The sequence below is a fragment of the Rhyacophila brunnea genome, unplaced genomic scaffold (assembly GCF_057557595.1).
Source record: "Rhyacophila brunnea isolate RB1 unplaced genomic scaffold, BYU_Rbru_1.0 scaffold_17, whole genome shotgun sequence".
NCBI classification, from domain to species: Eukaryota; Metazoa; Arthropoda; class Insecta; order Trichoptera; family Rhyacophilidae; genus Rhyacophila; species Rhyacophila brunnea.
In genome coordinates this window covers 14,333,379-14,353,815 of record NW_028232827.1, presented here as the reverse complement: position 1 = coordinate 14,353,815, position 20,437 = coordinate 14,333,379, and the positions used below count along the sequence as shown (strand labels likewise).

Sequence of the window (20,437 nt, the reverse complement as noted above, 5' to 3'; positions counted from 1 at the left end):
CAGTAAAATAATGTTTTTAATAGCTATATTTAATATTAAGTACTTCCGTTTTTATATGGTTTAGCGAAAATTAAAGTTTAAGATGTACCGAAAAACCGATATTGATATTTTTTCGGTATTGCAATCCCTAGTATAGAATACCTACTTAGGAATTGGTTGATTGATGTTTGTGTTGTTTTTGTTTAAGGATTGTGTTATGCAGAGTTTGCATCCCGCGTCCCAAAAGCAGGGTCAGCCTACATATACAGCTACGTCAGTGTCGGAGAGTTCATCGCATTTACAATAGGATGGAATCTGGTACTGGAGTACGTCATAGGTGAGTCTAGTTACTAATACTGGTTTGCAACTTTTTTAGCCAGATAACTTGTGACCCCCCACCGCATTAGTATAAAAAGGGTTTTGTAATATAGTGAGAAAACACATTAATATAGTTATACAATAAAACACTATTAATACTATCGACCGAAGGTAGGTACTTGATGGATTTTTAATTTAAATTCTAATGGATTTAAGTTTTGTACTATTCCATTTGAGTCGTTTTTTGTGACCCGGGTTTCGCCTTTCGGCATCTTCAAGCACTGAATACGCTCACCAAAAGACAAACACACACTGACAATAAACTTTATTAACTCTAACTTATATAACAAATCAATACAATAAAGTAGGCAGCGCTCGAAATGGAAAAGTTTACTAACCGGAGCGTTCGACAATTTTCTGAAGATATTTACATAGGTATCAAATTTTACGTGTACTTTATAAAAAATAAGTGTGTTAGATTTTTGTTGTGTAGCCTATCTAGCTCAAACGTCAAATTATTTTTTCCAAGAGACGGAGCGATAATTTTACCGAGTTCACGAACCGGAACGGCGCTCTGGTGCGCTCCAGTCCATTTCGAGCCCTGAAAGTAGGTAAAAACTATTAAGTCAAGAATCCAATAAAAAAATAATATAAGAAACAAATTATGAATAGTTGAAGTGTTTGTAAAAAATCCCCTACCTCATCAATAAAATAATACAGTCGATGAGCGTATAATAAACTTGTCAAAACGTAATAATAGATCATTAGTAATTACTAATTATAAACAATAAAAATTCTACACTCATGAGGTGTCAAATCGTCTATTCTGGGAACAATGGTAACGTATTGGGAATAAATGGAGTTAACTTATGATATCAGTCTTTAAAAGTTATTAGTTAAATAATTAATATTCAATAATATTCTTACATGATATCTACTTTTTTATACTTACCCAATATTATTTTTTAAATATAACAAATCCACAAATAGTGCCTGAATATGCCGAAAGGCGAAACCCGGGTCTCAAAAAACGACTCAAACGGAATAGTACAAAACTTAAATCCATTAGAATTTAAAACTTTACACGTTGATTATCTATCAATTAATCATTTTTAGAATGTTGACAGCTATTGTGGGCTAAATTCATCCACATAACACACGATAAGATATGAAAAACAAAGAAGATATGAAGAAAAAAATACTAGTATTAGTTCAAATATTATCTATCAACGGTAAGATCAGGTGAAATTTTAGTCTAGGATTAAATATTAATACATAATCATCGACAGAGGCCGATCTACTGCCTGATAAAGGCCACTGCTAGATCCTTTTATCCAGCCCAGTTTGATCCCAGTTCTTAATATTTAGCTGCCTCGTATTTACGGCCAACATAATCAGTTTGATGATCGGATATATTCAAATTTATAGGCAGATAAAGCGTGCAAATGCGAGAAAAGATAATAGATGTCGTCAAACTAGTTTTGTCAAATAAGGTTTATAGAATTTTCTACGCAGACACCTACAATTTTCCCGGCTTGACCGATAAATAGTTGAATTACCGTATTTTTTCAGCATAGTATACAATATTAACTTTTGTCCCCAAAAAATGTTTTAAGCCTCAAATTTTATTAAATAGCCATTCCGTATAATTATGATTATTGTTTTTCAAAAAACACTGTGTTTTTTGTAAAATTTATACTTGCAAGTTTCATACATATTTTCTTTCGATATTCCACCACTTACTGAGATAATTGGATTTAATTTTAAATATAAATAAACGATAAATATAAATATAAATATAATATGAAATCGGCGCAATTAATTGTATCTTTATTGAAATCTGTCGCAACGTGACACCGAGCTGTAGTAAATTAATACTATATTGCATCTGTTTATTTTTTATCAATTGGTATTTAAATTAACGATTTTATTAACAATAATAATTGTCATTCATAATTTTTCATACGTCATTTCAATTGGTTCGTTATGTAATGGTGTATTACGGTGAAGCAAATACGCTGAAGGGTTATGAGGAAGGGCAAGACAAGGGGGGGGGGGGCGTTTTCGCATTGAATACCCGCATCCCATTAAATACTTTCTGGATACTTTCTATATATATATATATATATAGATATATTTCTGACGAAAGTTGTCGCATCATTTTAATCATCTCGTTGACACATTCGATTATATTTGCTGACAGGTCAAGAAAGTTATGTTTCTGCAATCGAATTATAATCTTTATTGCCTACATAGTTCAATACATTGATGATGCGCGCATTCCATTTATAAAGTCATATTATATTAGTATAAATAACTATTATGCAATAAGATATACAAACAAAATGGCTGTTATGATAGACCACGCCACGGCCCTGCCTCCTTTTGTACATGTCGTTAGTTTTTGCATCCATAACAAAACAGACCACAACTCATCAAGAAGGAAAACAAACTTCATTTAATGTGATTTACGTGGTTTTAGGACAATTACCCCCCCCTCGGCCAATAAACCCCTGTATCAAAAAACCCCCCGAACTTTAACCCTTCGTATAAAATAAAAAAAACTTTGAAAAAAAATACAATATTATTGACACAATAAATAATTGATACATGATACAAATTAAAAACAACGACATAGGAAGACAAAATAGTTACTAAAAATATTGAAATCTTTAACAGAAAATGTATTTAGTTTAATATTATTTTTTTAAATTATACTCAGTCAGACAAAAATATTTGAAGATACAAAATATCACTAATGCCACAGAAACGTCGTGTGGCAGAATTTTATGGAATTCTGATCCAAAAAATCTCATTTTATGTACGTATTTTTATTCATTTTTATTATATTTAATCTAATCTACCGACATTCAAATGAGGTGAATTAATTGTCTAGAACTTTTATATACGGGGAGATAATTTACATGAGGTTATTTACACGGAGACTATTGTTAAGTAGGGGTTTTTGTCTAGGGGGTTATTGTCCTGTCACCATTTATACAGGTGTAAGCAGACATAGTAAACAAATTAATAACAAACAAAATTAATTGTATATATTATGAAATTGTACAAAAAAATACAATTAACACAATAATTATAGCTGATAAATGATAATACATAAATAAAAATATAGGGTAGATACCGCTTTTGTCTCTTAGAAATGAACCCTCAAACCAACCATTCTTATTACGTTTGAGAGAGACCGGCTGTAAAATTTAAACATTTGGAAAAACAATGGAAAGTTGTAAAAATATGTACATACCTACGTATTATTTATAGCTAGATAAGTCACCCGGTGGCAGTTCCACCTGTCAACATTCTTGGATATGACGATATGTTAGTATTGCAATGTAAGCATCTGTCAAACTATTATGAGATTATTCTATGAATTGTCTTGTTTCATTTTACATATTAAATACGTAATATGTTGATACTTCAAAAAGTAATTCGTCCATGGCCCACATGCCTCCCTCGCTTTAGACATACACAGGGCTGGATTTACCATTAGAGTTAGGCCAGTAAGTGTTTACCAAATTAGTAAGATCCCTGGGGCCCGTAATTAAATATTAATGGTAATAAATAATATTCGTAATTAATGGATGAGTTTGTACAATTTGAGAGAAGATTTTGAAAAGTCAAAAATTACACGTATACGCAATTTCTAAAATAATGACAGACCAATAATTAATTATTCTAATTACTGTTTTAAACTCCATTTTTTTCAGTATCTTCAACTAATTGTTGCCATGGCGAAAGTTCATTATTTTCCACATTAACAATAGAGTTTTAATTAATACATACATATTGATGAAACTATAACCGACTCGATAAAACATCAAAATATACTATTAAAAAAATAACGTTTTTTTATAGTTAAGTACGTTTCAATATAATTTAACTTAACAAAATTGCTTATTTTGTTAGGCCCCTTTGCATAAATCTGGTCCAAGATATATTGGGTATTGTATAATTGTTCAATATATCATATTATTATCATTCTCTTTTCTTTAATCGTTACATCATATTCATAATATATACGACATAATTTTTTGTCAAACACCGAGAATACTTGGAATTAAAAAATAATATTGTAATTTTTAAATAATTTATTTTTTACGCTGAATAAATAATGTTTTGTGGTTGGTGTAACTGCTTAACATTTTTTATACCTGCACAATACATTTTTTATGTAATGATTAATGTATGACCAATATGTTTCAGTGTTTAACTTTTATTTATTTTTATTGTAATAACTTGACGCCGTTATCTCAATACCCCTTTTACACGTGCATGGATTTACTGTTGACAGAAAGTATTATCGCTGCCATAACAAGAAAATGTATGGGTATACATGTATTATCCTGCAGTTGGCAAGATTGAGTGCGTGAATCAAAAAAGTTTAGAAGCTTCTAAATTTTCATGCGACAGTAGGATTTTTTCGATCTGCACCTGCGCAGTTGAACGGTAGTGGCGAACCTGCCGGCAAAAAAACGAACTACGAGCGAATTTTCGGGTTGACCGATTTTCACTACCTGTCAAATAGTACGAAAAGGTACCATACAATTACAGCATTGCGTCTCACTCACTATTAAAGAATGAATTGGAGAGACAGTCAGCATTTTTACGAGTTAACAGTTATTGTCACGATAGTTTAAAATACTCACTATTGCTGCCAGTAAATTCATGCACGTGTACAGGCGCTATAAGCTTATATTACCTATACCTTATTAGTTACTTATTACCTAAAGAACCCATTTAAAGAGGAAGAATTCAGTAGGAAGCTATAACTCATTCTAGTTTCATTGTAATACAATTACATAATTTATTGTAATATGAGGAAAACCATTTCGTGGTGTTATTTCAGGAAACGGCATATATGTCATAATAATTCTACAATCTTATGATGTCAACAATCAGGAAAAATTATCAATCAAAATTTTCCGGGTATAAGTCATTGGAAAATAGTTTTATTTATGACTAACAATCGATCGATTTGAGAAAGTAACATTCTATAAACATATATTGAAAACACCTCAGATATAAGCCTACAAGAGAAAATATTTTTGAAAAAATATGACGCCCGACGGGACTTGAACCTATATCCACTGAATTCGTGTGCTAGATTTAGTGAATTCGATAGGTAGATCGCGACTAATTTATTACGATCACAACAACAAACAAGTTGGCCACCGCTGGTACTGGTATATAATATAAATGGGTCGGTACATTTATTTTTCAGGAACATCAAGTGTGGCCAAGGGTATGAGTAACTACATTGATGCTTTGGCAGGGGACGCGATGAAGAATTTCTTCACAAAATACATGCCCATCGATGTGAGCTTCCTGGCACGGTATCCAGATTTCTTCGCTTGCTTGTTGGTCTTCATCATTTCGGGTAAGGCAACTTTCGATTATTTTTTGTCTTATCTGTTCCAGTGGGTCTATTCTATACTTATCGACCGCTAAAGTGATAAATATTATCAAAATTAGGGTAGGTTTGTATCAAAGTATTAGCACTTATTGTAACAGTAATAAAATTACAATGATGTTCGTAATTGTTGCAATAAATGCTATATTTTAACAGCACTCTCTTGCTGCTAGACCCACAGACCCAGCTAATTTTGTTTTCGGTGACGTTGTAGCTGTGGTGAAACATTAATTTACTGTGGCTTTATCTCATAAGCGACGATCCTTACCATTGTAATGTAATATTGTTACAGAAGTTATACTCCATTTTAATCCCACGCAATTATTAATTATGTATTGTGTTTTATTTTATAGCTCTGCTGGCTATTGGGGTAAAGGAATCAACAAGATTAAATAATGTATTTACTGCATTGAATTTGGCAACGGTGATTGTTGTGGTTGTCTCGGGAGCCACTAAAGGTAATTATAATTAATTCAAACTCGGTTAATTTGAGGCGCTGAGAATTGAATGAATGCAATTTTATTGCAGTATCTAGTAACCAATCTATGTTAATATACCTAAGTCAAAATTTGTTTGATTTATTTCCCAATTTAGCATAAACTGACGTCTATATAAAAAATAGAAAGTTTGTTTGTTCAAAATTTCCTGCACATTCCATTTTTGGATTTTCACGACAGATAAAGTTTGTATATTTTAGATTCGATCTTAATTTCTTTTGTTTGACTTGGCTGTTAGAATTATTTTCATTTTGACATGATGTATGTCTAAATTTAGATATTGAAAAATGTAATCATTCTTTTTTTCCGAAGTAAGATTAATGTAAGTATTTCAATTGACAATAATTATTATTGTACATATATACAGTATACAGGTCTCATTTTCAAATGATCCTTAATTTCTATACCACAGAAAAAAATGATATTTATTTATGTATATAATTAATGTTTTTAGTATTCGAAGCAGGAAAGATCACACTAACTTGAAATTGAAATAATTGTTCATTGTGATATTCTCAAATGTTGGGAATAAAATGGTTAATTCTATGTATATAGAGTCGTTATATGTTTGAATCATTTCTCATGTACTTATAATATATGTAAAAACTGTTCCTAACACATTTTAACATGGGACATGTTTTACTCATGATCTCCGACGCAAAAGCGTTACGCGGCCCGCGCCGATTACTTACGCGCGCCGATTATTTTAATTTTACGTTCAGTGGCCTCATGAGTAGCCTACATTATGTGCGACGTATTGTTCGTCTGTTATTATTACTTCTTTAGTTTCATTATTGTAATTACATAATTTTCAGAAAAGGAAAATTTTTTGAATCCTTTGGATTTGGTTACTTTGACAAATAAAATTTATTTTGAATTTGGACACCCAGTATTCAGAGAATCAGTAGGCAAAGCATGCTTCATGTTTAATAACTTTAACCGCCAGGGTTTAAGTAACCATATTTTTTTTAAATTACATGTCACCTGCACTCTTTAATCGCATACCAATAATAAAATAACCTTTGTTGACCATATATCAAAAATCAAAAAATAAGAAACCACGCGTTTAATTCCGACTGACGGCTTTATGGATGGACTTAGATCATTCGAGAAAGCTATGCCACTCGACACGCCTACCGAATTGTCCCAAACGCCAAACGAAGTCAGAAAGTCTGGAGGACTTATAAGTAGTCTTATATTCTGTCTTCTCGTCGTTACCTTCGCGATTATAAACTGTGATTATTCTGGAATTCTGGAACAGATTTTTACAGCTAATTTCTACCACTACGAGTTTTTTGGTGGATGCTATCTTTTTTTTTTTAATGAATTGCTTAACTTGATCAATTAAACCATATCGCTGTTCGCCCCCTGCTATTTTGATCAGCCATACTTCCCAAAACAATTACCCTTTCGAGGTTTTCAAAAACCCTGCGAGCACTGTCAAAAATACAAAATATGATGCAGGTACGCTGTCTCGTGATGAGTATCGTACAGTATCAAGGCTATTTCTATAAGCAGGATTTTTCTACTATGCTCCAAAAAGCGTGGAAACTGATCGACAAGTGAAAATTTAAATATAAAATGTATTCTTCCGTATTTACAGCTGACGTCGCAAACTGGCAAATTGATGTGGACGATATCAAGGAAGAGTATCGCAAAGATGCGGGAGTCGGTGGGTTCATGCCGTTCGGAGTAGCAGGAATAATGGCTGGCGCAGCCAAATGCTTCTTCGGATTCGTGGGATTCGACTGCGTCGCCACCACAGGGGAGGAAGCCATCAATCCCCAGAAGAACATCCCGTTATCGATCGTCATATCCCTGATCATTGTATTCATCTCGTACTTCAGCATCTCAACAATCCTCACGCTGATGTGGCCATATTACCTACAGGTAACAAAATACAGTATAAACTCGTTTTTACGTGCCCGGAATTCACGTTTTCCCGGCAATTGCGTGTATTTTTTTCAGTCCCGATGTATTTCAGTACATTTAATACCCGCATTTACGTTTTTCTTTCCCGCGATTTACGTCGGAAATATTCGAAATATGCGAGTTACGCGCACTTGACAATGATTGGGTCGTGACATTCGAACGATTTTTCAATAATTTTTTTATTTGAATGTTGTTTTTTAATAAAACATTATTTTTTTAGAAACATAAAATTTAAATGTTCTTTTTTCAATACCCCCCTTTTACATTTTCCCTCCAATTAGGTTTTTTTTCTTCAGTCCCTTAAAAAACGTAAAATAGGGGTTATACTGTATATATATATATATATATATATATATATGTTCGGACTAAAATTTCAGTAAATGGAGAATAGAATCATTCGGCATCGTTGACTGAACGCCGGTTAATGGATGAAGCGCCGTTACAGATTAATGGAAAACAAGATTTATAGTTGTTACAGATACTCAACATGTCGATGGTGTTCTTTTATATTACAACATTGCACAGCATCGTCCTAAATCCGGTTGAAATAGCTACTGTGATTTACTGTAAGGCCAAAAATGTTCTATTGATCAGTGGCACTACATTGGTAGAGAGGCTGGGCTTAAAAATAAATTACAATTTTTTCCATATTGCCACGAAAAGCACAAGCACTACTGGTCAACATTGATCATGTTCACTTCCTCTTATGTCAATTGTTTCTGAAGTTTTATATTAATTCATACAAACAGCGGGAAGAGTAGTAGAACATTTTGTTTATTTGAATGAGGTATGTTTTAATATTTTTTTGGGCCCCAGATATGATTTAGCCCAGAGTTTCTTACCTCTGGCGACATTGCGGTACTATGTGATATTTCGTCAACCCCTGTTCAAACTGTTTATAAGTGCGATTTATTAGTTTTTAGTTACTTTGAATAAATTCTAGATTAATTAGTCTAAATGTATGGTACCTACATAATATAAATATTAAATGGCAATAGTCAATGCCCAAATTAACAGTAAGTCCTAGTTTGGTGGCGTTTTCCTAAAGGTCCATAAATACTTCTCTAACAGCATTTTCATTCTGACCCATTATGTTTTATTTTTATTTTGATTTATACAATAATTATTGGTTAATTTACGTTATTTTTAGTAGCTGCATATTATTTTGAATACTTATTTGTAATTAAAAATACTTTTCGTAGTAAACATATATATATATATTAGTGCGTAGTGGTAATAATGAGTCTTTACCACTGATGAGTAGCAGAGATATTGTTAATTCACTATCGCATCATTTTATACAGGACCGGATTTACCATAAGAGATATAGTCCAAGACCTCCGAGAATAAAATAAAATAAAAATAATAATTTTGAAAATTCATGAAAAAGCTCTAAGGCTAAGGAAGTAACCGCCTCCGCAAAGCTTTTGTCACAGTTATAATAAATGGATAATGGCTGAGTGAATTTTATAATTTATTTAAAGACGATATCGAAAGATCAAAAATTGTGAACTTCTATTCTAGAAGATGGTAGTCCAATTCTACGCACTTTTCTAAACATTCGACACGCCTGAGTTTTTTTCGCAGGCTACCTTTAACTAATTATCAAGGCGTACGGTTATTTTCCACATAATCACAATTTAAAAATCATTATCAATTTACGTTAAAAATAATAGATAATACCTACTATAAATTAGTAATAATGATTGATTTTTCGAACAAAACACAATGGGTGTATCCAAAGAATTTAGATTATTTATAAATATAAGGACTTTTAAACGTTATTTCTGTTAATGAGTATGACATTTGCTTGGTTAAGTTGGTAAACTCTATACATATTAAGATCGCTCACTTTCCATTTCGATTTAATTACTACAAGTGATTATAAATAATTTTACACAAATTATATACGATTTTTCAACTAAATAATAATATCGAAGTATTGTCTTTATATACGCCTTGAAAACTAGCAAATAATTAATATCATAACAGTAGTGTGAAGTTCTTCTAGAACCTGCAATGTAGTTGAGTCACTTGTAGCTAACTTAATAAGTAGACCATCTTTAAGAGTACCTTCCATTATTTGATTCCAATATGATTTGTCTCAGGGTCCAATCATGCTTTAACCCGACCCTGTGTATACCTATAATTGAAATAGACAATGAGCTAAAAAAAACCAACGCTAAGAGGTATCTCGATCTTTTTATCTCACAATTGTAGTATATATACAATATTTTAAACACCTTTATTTATATTCTTAATACCTCACTATTATTTGCCCCGTTCTTTTAAAAAAATCTAACATAAGTACCTACTTCATTCACCGCCGTCAGCTGACAGGCAAAATAATTATGTAATTACTAGAATGTATATAGGTACCTATTTGATTTCAAAGCTAACCACACAGACATAGTTGTGAAAAAAATAGTATTACGTAATGTTTATTTAATAGTCCACCGAGATTATTTTTATTTTTGCAACATTGAAGTGCAGTAACCTTTTTATCATCAAAGAATAATTATTATGATCATGGCCCCCACAAAGAAGGGGGAGGGGGCTGACAGGGCTCTAGCCTGGGGGCCCGGCGTGGTGGGTCGACCAAATACGTGAAATAACATCACAACTTTTTTTATTGTTTCGATTACCTACTCGACAACTCCATAATTCTAGTGGATGTAGGTAAAAAGCATTACACTGCCTTTAACCTTAGCGATAGGTAGAGGGGGCACCAAAGTTTCTGGCCTGGGGGCCCGCTTCAGGTTGTGGGGGCCATGTTTATGACATATTTCCTAGTAAATATTAAATTGGTAGTATATTATATTTTTTTAAAACTCTTTCTTTAAGCACTAAGGTGCATGGTTGCTATATCAGTCCCGTGCAACATCGCTTCGGGACAAAGTAATGTGGCACTCAAATCTTTTCATTCTGACACGTTTATAGCGTCATGGAAGGCAGCCGTGCACAAACCGCGGCTGCATATACATGGCGGGTAGAGATGGGGAAACTAAATCATAGTACATTATAATATTTACTCACCTTATTTATTTATGAAGTCTTCAGCGTTGCCAGACTTCCCGATTTTTGCGGGACGTCCAGCTTTTTAAGCAAAAAAATAGATTGTCCCGCGTGGGACAGCTAAATTCACGATTATTTAACAAATACTTGGTGAAAGCCTCTTTAAACCGATTTGCAGTCATCTCGACGCTGTGTTTCATTGCCACCAGCGACATGCGGTTCATAGATGCTGTAGAGACTCCGCATCCCCAGAAAGAATCGATATAGCAATTCGTAACAATATTAGATTGCAATTTATTACGGACTCAATTGGTAAATAATTTTACTGAATACTATAACACCACATACCGTACTACCTCATCACCGCAAGCCAAGATTTTCAACAAGTCACAAAAACCTACGTTGATAAAATGCGGCAAAGAGGCATTCACAAGAATAAGTCACCGCTGATTGTCACTTACTTTTGCAGAACTCTTTTAACAGAACAATTTTACTTAATATATAATGATAATTTCTTTCGTAGGATGCTGATGCACCATTTCCCCACGTCTTCCAAGAAACTGGCATGCCAATAATAAAATGGGTTGTCACCATCGGAGCCATCTTCGCTCTCTGCACCAGCCTCTTGGGAGCTATGTTTCCACTACCCAGGGTCCTGTATGCCATGGGAAGTGACGGCGTACTGTTTAGGTGCCTGTCGAAAATTAACAAAAAGACCTTGACTCCAATCCTGGCTACCATTGTCTCTGGAATACTTTCAGGTAGACCTATGTTTGTAAGACCTATGCAGCCATTTGTCAAATCTATACATTTAATCAGAGTTCAATACTTTAAAATATAATACATTATTATGTAGCAGTGGCGAAGGGTGGAGGTAGGCTGTTAAGATTCGACATAAATAATGCATACTAAACTTTGTCAGGAAAACTTATTTGTTTTCATTGAACTAAGAATAAAATTTGCAGATAGTGCTAGTTAGTTTTAAAATACTACTAATTTAGGTTTAAATTAAACCATGCCTAAACCAAACCATAATAGTGACATAGATAGTGCAAACTTTATCAGTCATATTTATTTGTTTCCGTTGATTTAAGAATATACACTACAGATATAGATAGTGTTTATTAGTTTTTTTCTAATTCATTAAGCCCTGCCTAAGCCAAACCATAATCGATAAAAAATATTCTTCTATCTATAAAATATCAAAAAAAAACAATGTATAGTTCAATGGCATAATTTTAGATATTTTATAGATAAACGAATATTTTTTTATCTATTATCTACTATAGCTTGGATTATGCAGGGTTTAATTGAATTAAAAAAATTAATAAACACTATATTATTATACACAATACACATTGTAGCCTTAGTTCAATGAAAACTAATACGTTTGACTGACAACATTTAGTGTGCACTATTTATTTCGGATCTTAACACCCTACCTCCACCCTTTGCCACTGTTATGTAGATATCTTCAAATAATGCATTTTACATTTACAAAATAACATAGATACCTATGTACCTACACATAAAATTGAATTAGATAATTTGAAAAAAATAACAAAAATTGTAACATCATTAATTAGATAGGTACAGATGTACCATCATAAATCGTCCGGTGTTCGAATTAAGAACTAAACTCACCACAGTATAAAAAGTATTGAATGATTCGCATTTTTATACCTTTTTAATCAAGCAAAAACTTGAAAACTTTGATTGCTTTTTCTGAACAGCAATGATTTTTGTTTAGTGACACTATTCTAGTAAAGGTGCGATTATGTCAAATGTTAGCATGTGGCGTCCTCACTCAGCAGATAACTTATCCTGGTGGATGTATAACAACATACTGTTTGACTAATGTTTGAATTACCTTTTTAACAGGTATAATGGCTACGCTCTTCAATCTCAATCAACTGATCGATATGATGTCCATTGGAACTTTGATGGCATACACGATTGTCGCCATTAGTGTTTTAGTTTTAAGGTAAGATATGAAACGCAAAAATATAATTAGCTACACACCCATAGTCATACTGATAAGGTAGGCAACCTAGGCAATAAAATTGTCTATGCAGGGACGCGCCGAGCAGTAGAATTCAGGGGGTGGCAAAAATTCGAAAATAAATATTATTTTAATTGTTTTGATTATTTGAATTACAATAAAATTTATATTATGTTATATTATTTTTAAATTGCTATCAGACTATTGAGTCGCAAAAACCGCTCTGGAAATTTTTTCAAACACTTCTTTGGATATGTTTATATTGCATGACATTCCTTTGGAAAATTGGGGTAGGTACTGACAGTTAATTGTGATCAGAAAATAAAATAATTATATATACCAAGTAGAAAAGTCGCCAGGGGCCTTATGTTAGAACTTGCGAGTTGAAGTCGCCCGGTCGACATGACGTCATATGACATCATTGTGAAGTACTACCGGAGTGATAATAGCATTCGAGAAAATAACGCTACTAAAATACTGGCGTTATCCATTGTCCCCATACACAAATAGGTGTTTCAGCATAATAATATCTATGGTGAGCAGTGTGCGTTGGGCGGCTTGCCTCGAGCGTGTATTGGCTTACGTCACAATTATGTCATGTCATCGGGCGACTTCATATCAGCAGTTATAACATAGGCCTGCAGGGCTTGTTATGTAACTCGACGATTACCGAAAGCACATTGAATAGTAACGTCACTCCACAATGGGTGTCTGTATAAATCATTCAAAGACGAATAAACAGGACTTTGTGTTTTTATATAACAGACTTTCGCCTTTAACAGACACCCCTCACCCGCATTAGTCCGTTATATCTAGCTTCTACTGTAATATCATATTTATCACTATTTTTATTGATTTTGGTATATTAGAATAGCCCTGCTGATATTAACAATGAAATCGCGAGTTAACTCGCTTGTGGCTTGACGGTATATACAAATTATGGCGAGTCGTCTCGCTCGTGGCGGTGACAGGCTATTTTATTATTGTTGTGCTGTTGCAGATATCAGCAGTGTGAAACCGACAAATACTTGGAGCAAGGCAACAATGTGAATTATCAAAGGGATAACTCACTGGGAAGCGTATTAAAACAAAGTTTCAATTTAAATGGAATTAAGGAACCGACTAGTCTTTCATCTTCCATAACAAACGTTGCCGTCTTTGTGTTCTGTAAGTATATATATCAATTACTTTATAAACTCAGTAGGTATGTATCGAATTTATGAAGAACTGGCAATCGTCTACGACTTTGTCCGTGTGAAATATAGAATGAAAAAATAGGCTGATTCGATTTGAATTTTTAAATAAGTTTGATCTAGGCACTTGAAATTGATTTTTATAGTTTTATTGATACCATTCTTGAGCACTTCCTCTGTTGAACAAATTGGCATGTAAATCTCAAAAATGAAAAAATGCAATGAACCAGTTTTTACCGTGTACCCTTCATAATATATGTAGATTGGTGTTCTGTAAGAAGCCATGGACATTGCTCTTTTCTGTGGTAATGCCAAATAAAAAGCGTGTGTCAGATAGTGAAATAATCATCATCTACAAGACAATATTTAATTATCTGATAAAGATATTGTACCCATATTTAACTGTTTAATAATAATTTATTTATTTTTATTGATTGTTAACAATAAATTGTAATCAATAATACTGGATATTAGCATTGTTGCGTTGCCATTTAATATTGAATTTTATTTGTTTTCCAGTTTTAGTTACGCTTGGATTCAGTGCATTCTTGGTTTGGGGAGACGGAGATGTGTGGCTGATTGGAATATGTGTTCTAGGAGCTCTGATGTTCATAATCTGGTTAATCATTATAAGACAACCTATGCAAAATGTCATCCTCTCATTCAAGGTGAAATATTAATATAACAGTTAATTATACTATATTTGTCATAATAGCTAATACCAAAGATGTCAAAGGGAACTTCCTTCAGTAGAAATAAATCATTAACTATAAAAGTGACACAAAATAAAAGACCCCACATCTATTAATTTTTTTATTAACTAAATAATATATTTGGAAAGTGTTGTTGGCTAGAATATGGCACTTATAATGAAGTATGGGATTTGCTTCAGTCAATTTGGTATGTAACACCACATAAGGCGACATCTTTGGGTAATACTGTAAATTATTGTTACTTTTATAATGTTGTTTCATTTGTTTATCATTATTTTTAGGTCCCAATGGTGCCTCTGATTCCCTGCATTAGCATTTTCATGAATTTATACCTAATGGTTCAATTGGATATACAAACATGGATACGTTTTGTAGTATGGCTTATTATCGGTTAGTATATATTTTTATTAAATCGATACAGTATAATATCTTGAGTTATTGGCTACATTCAGCAATGAATTATATTTGGCAATCTTCAGCTTTAGTGGGTGAATCGAAAGTGTGTGAGGTAAAAGTAAGAAACAGGAAATAATCGTACACAGTAATATACTGATATTGAAAACAATTAAAAAATTACATAATTCAACTTTATTAATTAAAATTAAATTCAATAACTAATTATATTGTGTATAATAGACAATTCAATTATATACCTTCCAAGTTTCATTTAATGCATTAATATCAGTAAGTACCTACTGATATGAAAGAGTTTATGTCGGGGGGTTTATTTACACTAATTATTAAAACCACGGATTCGGGGAAATTAAATATTCAGTTTATTTTGCTTTTCTGACTTGTAAATTGGTTGGGGTAACATTTAAATTATTATCAATATTTCACGTTCACGTACACTTTGGCGCGAAAAGGTAGCGAGTTAGATTCAGACGCGACGGATAAGGCTCGAGGGATAGTTCCCGACTAGCTAGTATCCACCCTCTGTCCTTCATCCACCCAGAAACAAGACGTAACAGTATTTTTTTCACTGGTTTGTTTCGCTGTGCATCCCAGTCAAGCATTCCTCTATCGACTCATTTACAGTTACGAATATTATTATGCCCGAGTTCTTTTCTTCCCAACTCTGTCGATTGCAGGATTTTTGATGGAGGATTTAGACATTTAATGCGATATTTGGTATTTGGTATCAGTACATAATTGGTGATATAAGATAACATCATTTAGTAAATATAAAATTATCAGTTGTAATGAAATCAATCGAAAATATTAGCTACGTCCATTAAACATAATATAACGTAAACTCGATAATGATGAAATTTCCTGCATTGCTTATTCACAGCACCAATCGTCGATTTTGTCAAATTCATTATCGTGTTTACTTTATAGTAAGGGTGTACACCGGTGAATTTCTATGAAAACATAAAACCTTATAAACAAAATAACTTTTTTGGAAATATATTATAAAGACTTGTATTTCGCTCAAGTTTTCACCATGATTCCAAGAGATGGCAGTGCGTATACATACATTAAATTATTTAAAACAATCAATCAGGGTTAGTATAATGAGTGTAAAGTACAGCGTGTTTACACACTCATTTTATATGGTCAGCCTTGAGCGCATGGAATTGTAGAGCATGTAAACGCGCTTGTTTATCTGGTTAAAGTGCTTGACGGTTTTTTGTGATTATTTTGAAATGGCGGTCGTTAAAGATTCTATAGTAATTTTATATAATGTACATGTACAATGACTGAATGGAGTTTTTCTAATTTTCAGGATACATTATATACTTTGGCTATGGAATAAGAAATAGTTCAGAAAGGTTAATCAACAAGAAGAATGACGGAGAAATTGTAAACAACGATGCTTCCAAGCCCCCGGAGTATTCAGTCGCTGTAGAGAAAAGGGCGGAAACTGGTGAACAGAATGTTTTCACAAAATTTTGATAAAGGAAAATAATAACCATTGGGTATATAGGAAGATTTTTCATTTAAAATTTTATTATGAAAAGGCTGTAAAGAATTGTAATAATTTAATTTTTAATACAATTTGTGAGTGTGTATATATGTAAATACAAGCGAAGAGTGATTTTATATTCATAAATAATTATAAAAATGACAATAACTGAAAACATATATATGAAATTAGCTATGTATTTTATTCAACAAAATGATTTTTAAATCAACTTTAAACAATGATTAGCATTGATTAATTTAAGTTTCATCGATCTATTTATCTACTTTCGGGTAATAAGGTATCTAGGCATCATAGAAGTTTTAAATTCTTTCACTGTGTTAATCAAGGTGACATCCATACGGACAACGATCGTACAGATCCTACTTTCAGTTTTAACTTACCTGCACCTTAGCAACACATAACCTCGCTGCCAACTGCTCCATACCAATGGGCTGATACCTCATTGGTAGCATATCAATAGGCCGAGCAATGGACCGTCCCGATCGCCATATGCAATGTCAAAATCTGTGTGCGTGTTAAACCTATGTTAATAGAAAAAGTCTTGATAAAAACTTTCTTCTATAGGGATGGAGCGTAAACAAAAAAGGAAACGTCAACTAATATTCATATGATCCTTTGAAAGAGAAGATGAAATAATTCATGTGCAATATTTCGGGAGGTAGTTTTCGAATTATTTGATCAAATCCACTTTTTGACAACATGAGAAATTTTCTCCTTCCTAAAATATTTGTGTTGACTAAGCAACAAAACAAACACATCATTTCTCTGATCACCTTCAAGATGGATGACATTCAGCAAGATGGCGTCTGCCTTTGCATTGACGTGAATGGTCGAAACGGATTTGATGCTGTTTGAAAAATAAACCTGCTTGGATATGTCCAGTATCGACAATTAGTCCCATATTTAGTAGTTTTTTTTTTTAAACGATTTGATATTGAATAGCATAATGCCGAGCCCTCTCAAGGAGTGATTTAGGCATTGCCAGTAAAAAAAATTTTTTTTGGAGTTGACTTATTTTGAAAATTACCTCCTGATTTATGTTATTTTATGCAGGGGCAGATTTAGTGAGCGCGTGTAGGAGCGAGGCTCCATGCAGTACGGTCACCCGAATTAAAAAAATATTAAGCAAAAAAACCAAAATCTTGACAACTAAGCTTAAAAATGCTGATTTTAAAATATTATGGCATCGTTTGTTGCCAAGAATGAATGAATTTATTGAATTGTCAAAAATGGTAATTTATTAATGGCTCTAAAATTATAGTTTTCGAAAATCTTTATTACAATTTCGGAAAGATAGATGTCTTACAAAAAATAAAATTTAATGATACTTAAGGGTTCGGAACCCAAAATAATATATTGTATTGTGGAAAAAATTAGAGAATTAAAAATTTATGCGTAACTTTTCACAAGATATTGATTGCGTCCATTTAAAAATTATAATAATAAAAAAATTATCATTTTGAATACAGGTTTTAGCATTATTTTTAGGTAGGTAGTACAATTTTGTTAAAATAAAATAAAAACATTCTATGGGGGAGTCCAATATCATATGCCTATGCAAGGAAGGCCCCCGAACAGTTACATCCACTAGGTACTGATTGTTTGAGTAGCTACTTAACATCAATGCCATTAATGTTAGAATTTTATATATAAGTATTATTCAATTATTCAGTAGGTATAAAATAAAATAGATATTGTAAATGTTGGAAACCCGTTTGTGTTAAAATGATTGTGATATTATTATATCTTCTTTGAATTATGTATTAAGATATTGTATAATTATAAATTATTATTATTTTATTGATTATTTAAGTATTTTTTATAAATTTAATGTACCGGCCGGCTATAACAATGTCATTATCAAGTTGACAATAAAAAAAGCAAATCGGCAAACAGTGCTTGGATTTTTGTTTGAATCAAAACATCCTCTGCAGCTAGGACAATTAATAATAGAAGTATATTATAATGTCACAAATATTTAATTTACATACCTACCTGTGAATTACTATTTTAACAGTTTGAGAAGCCCTGACACTAAGAAAAAGAATATTTTAAACATCTAAGAATTGTTATTGCGATAAATATTTAAATATTATAACACATTTCTATTACTCCTGTTTTATTTTTGTTTGTGGTAGGTATTGAAGCATTGTACAATATTTTATAAAATATACTTTTTTTTATCAAATATACAATTAAGTGTTTTTTTATTATTATAATATTGCAAACTATATTATGTACATACAGTAGAACCTCGATTTTCCATATCAAATGGGGACGAAAATGATCAGAGAAATATTTGGATAATCGAGAGGAACTGGAATCTGGAATTTACTTTTCAAAATGTTCTTCCATTATTATTCAATGTTGACACGTCTATTGATTTCCAACTCTCTGCTACCATGACGTAGCAACAGTCCGTTAAATCATTTTTTTATGGAAACTGAGGATCTGTTTTTATTCCATACACAGTACCGTCCCGTGGGTGTAGGCTGATTGAGCGTCGCTTGGGGGCGGCAGTCACTTGAAGGGCGGCAAATCGTCGAGAATCATTTGGTATAATATATAGACATAGGCATTTAAACTTAGCAATAACGAAAATATCTTTCCACTAAAAAAATCAGCTCAGTGGTTAGCAACAAAATGTATTAATTGACATAAAAGGTTTAACAGTTGTTAGGTGTATCTTTTAAGGACCTCAGACTCTGGTGATTTGTGTTATATTATATTATATCTAAATTTAATTTTGTATGTTTTAGTGGTATTATTTTGTTAGTAATGTATACATACAACACATTTTTTAGATATTGGAGTCATGAAAGTATGGAAAAAAATACTGGGGGCAGAATTTTGGCTATGCCTAGAGGCGGCATTTTGTCTAGGGACGTCACTGTCCATACATACCGATCTATTAGTTGTATTAAAGACAGGGGCGGATTTACAAGAACTCTGTGTACAGGAGTCCTTTACCAGGCTAAATATTAAGCAAATAGCCAAATCCTTGAAACTCAGCGACACATATGAAAGTGCTGTTCATAAAATACCCATCAAGAAACAGTTAACTAAATTGAAGAAGTGAATTGCTGAACAAAATACTTTATTCAGGGGAGGGTTTTGGAACGAAAACAATACAATTTTTTTAGGTAAATTAAATATCACATCTTCTATTTCTTCATCAGGACAAAATGATTGAGTATCGTGACCCAGATGATTTGGCTGTCGTACAACCTTTATAACAAGATGGGCCCACTCCTTTTGGCATCCAATGATACGCAAGGCCTGTGCCAGTGGAGGACCCATAGTATTCATGAATCGTGGACGGTACAAATGGAAACTAATAATTGTGATAATTATGATTGTTATGCTACGCGCATTCCATAAACCCCTTGCAACAGGTCGCAATAACTTGTAAGTGAACACCCATAGTTAT

At 32.6% G+C, this 20,437-nt stretch overlaps 1 protein-coding gene across 1 annotated transcript in view; it reads left to right on the top strand.

Annotated features, from left to right (window-relative positions):
• slif (cationic amino acid transporter slimfast) overlaps nucleotides 1–18,374 on the top strand; it is a 63,231-nt gene extending 44,857 nt beyond the window's left edge. Inside the window, exons 3-12 of the mRNA XM_085944219.1 lie at nucleotides 188–316; nucleotides 5,537–5,692; nucleotides 6,079–6,183; nucleotides 7,826–8,112; nucleotides 11,693–11,930; nucleotides 13,051–13,153; nucleotides 14,172–14,338; nucleotides 14,884–15,032; nucleotides 15,359–15,467; nucleotides 16,807–18,374. Coding sequence (XP_085800345.1) covers nucleotides 188–316; nucleotides 5,537–5,692; nucleotides 6,079–6,183; nucleotides 7,826–8,112; nucleotides 11,693–11,930; nucleotides 13,051–13,153; nucleotides 14,172–14,338; nucleotides 14,884–15,032; nucleotides 15,359–15,467; nucleotides 16,807–16,976 — 1,613 coding nt within the window. The 3' untranslated portion in view covers nucleotides 16,977–18,374. The remainder of the gene's footprint in view (nucleotides 1–187; nucleotides 317–5,536; nucleotides 5,693–6,078; nucleotides 6,184–7,825; nucleotides 8,113–11,692; nucleotides 11,931–13,050; nucleotides 13,154–14,171; nucleotides 14,339–14,883; nucleotides 15,033–15,358; nucleotides 15,468–16,806) is intronic.
• The last annotated feature ends 2,063 nt before the right edge of the window (nucleotides 18,375–20,437 follow it).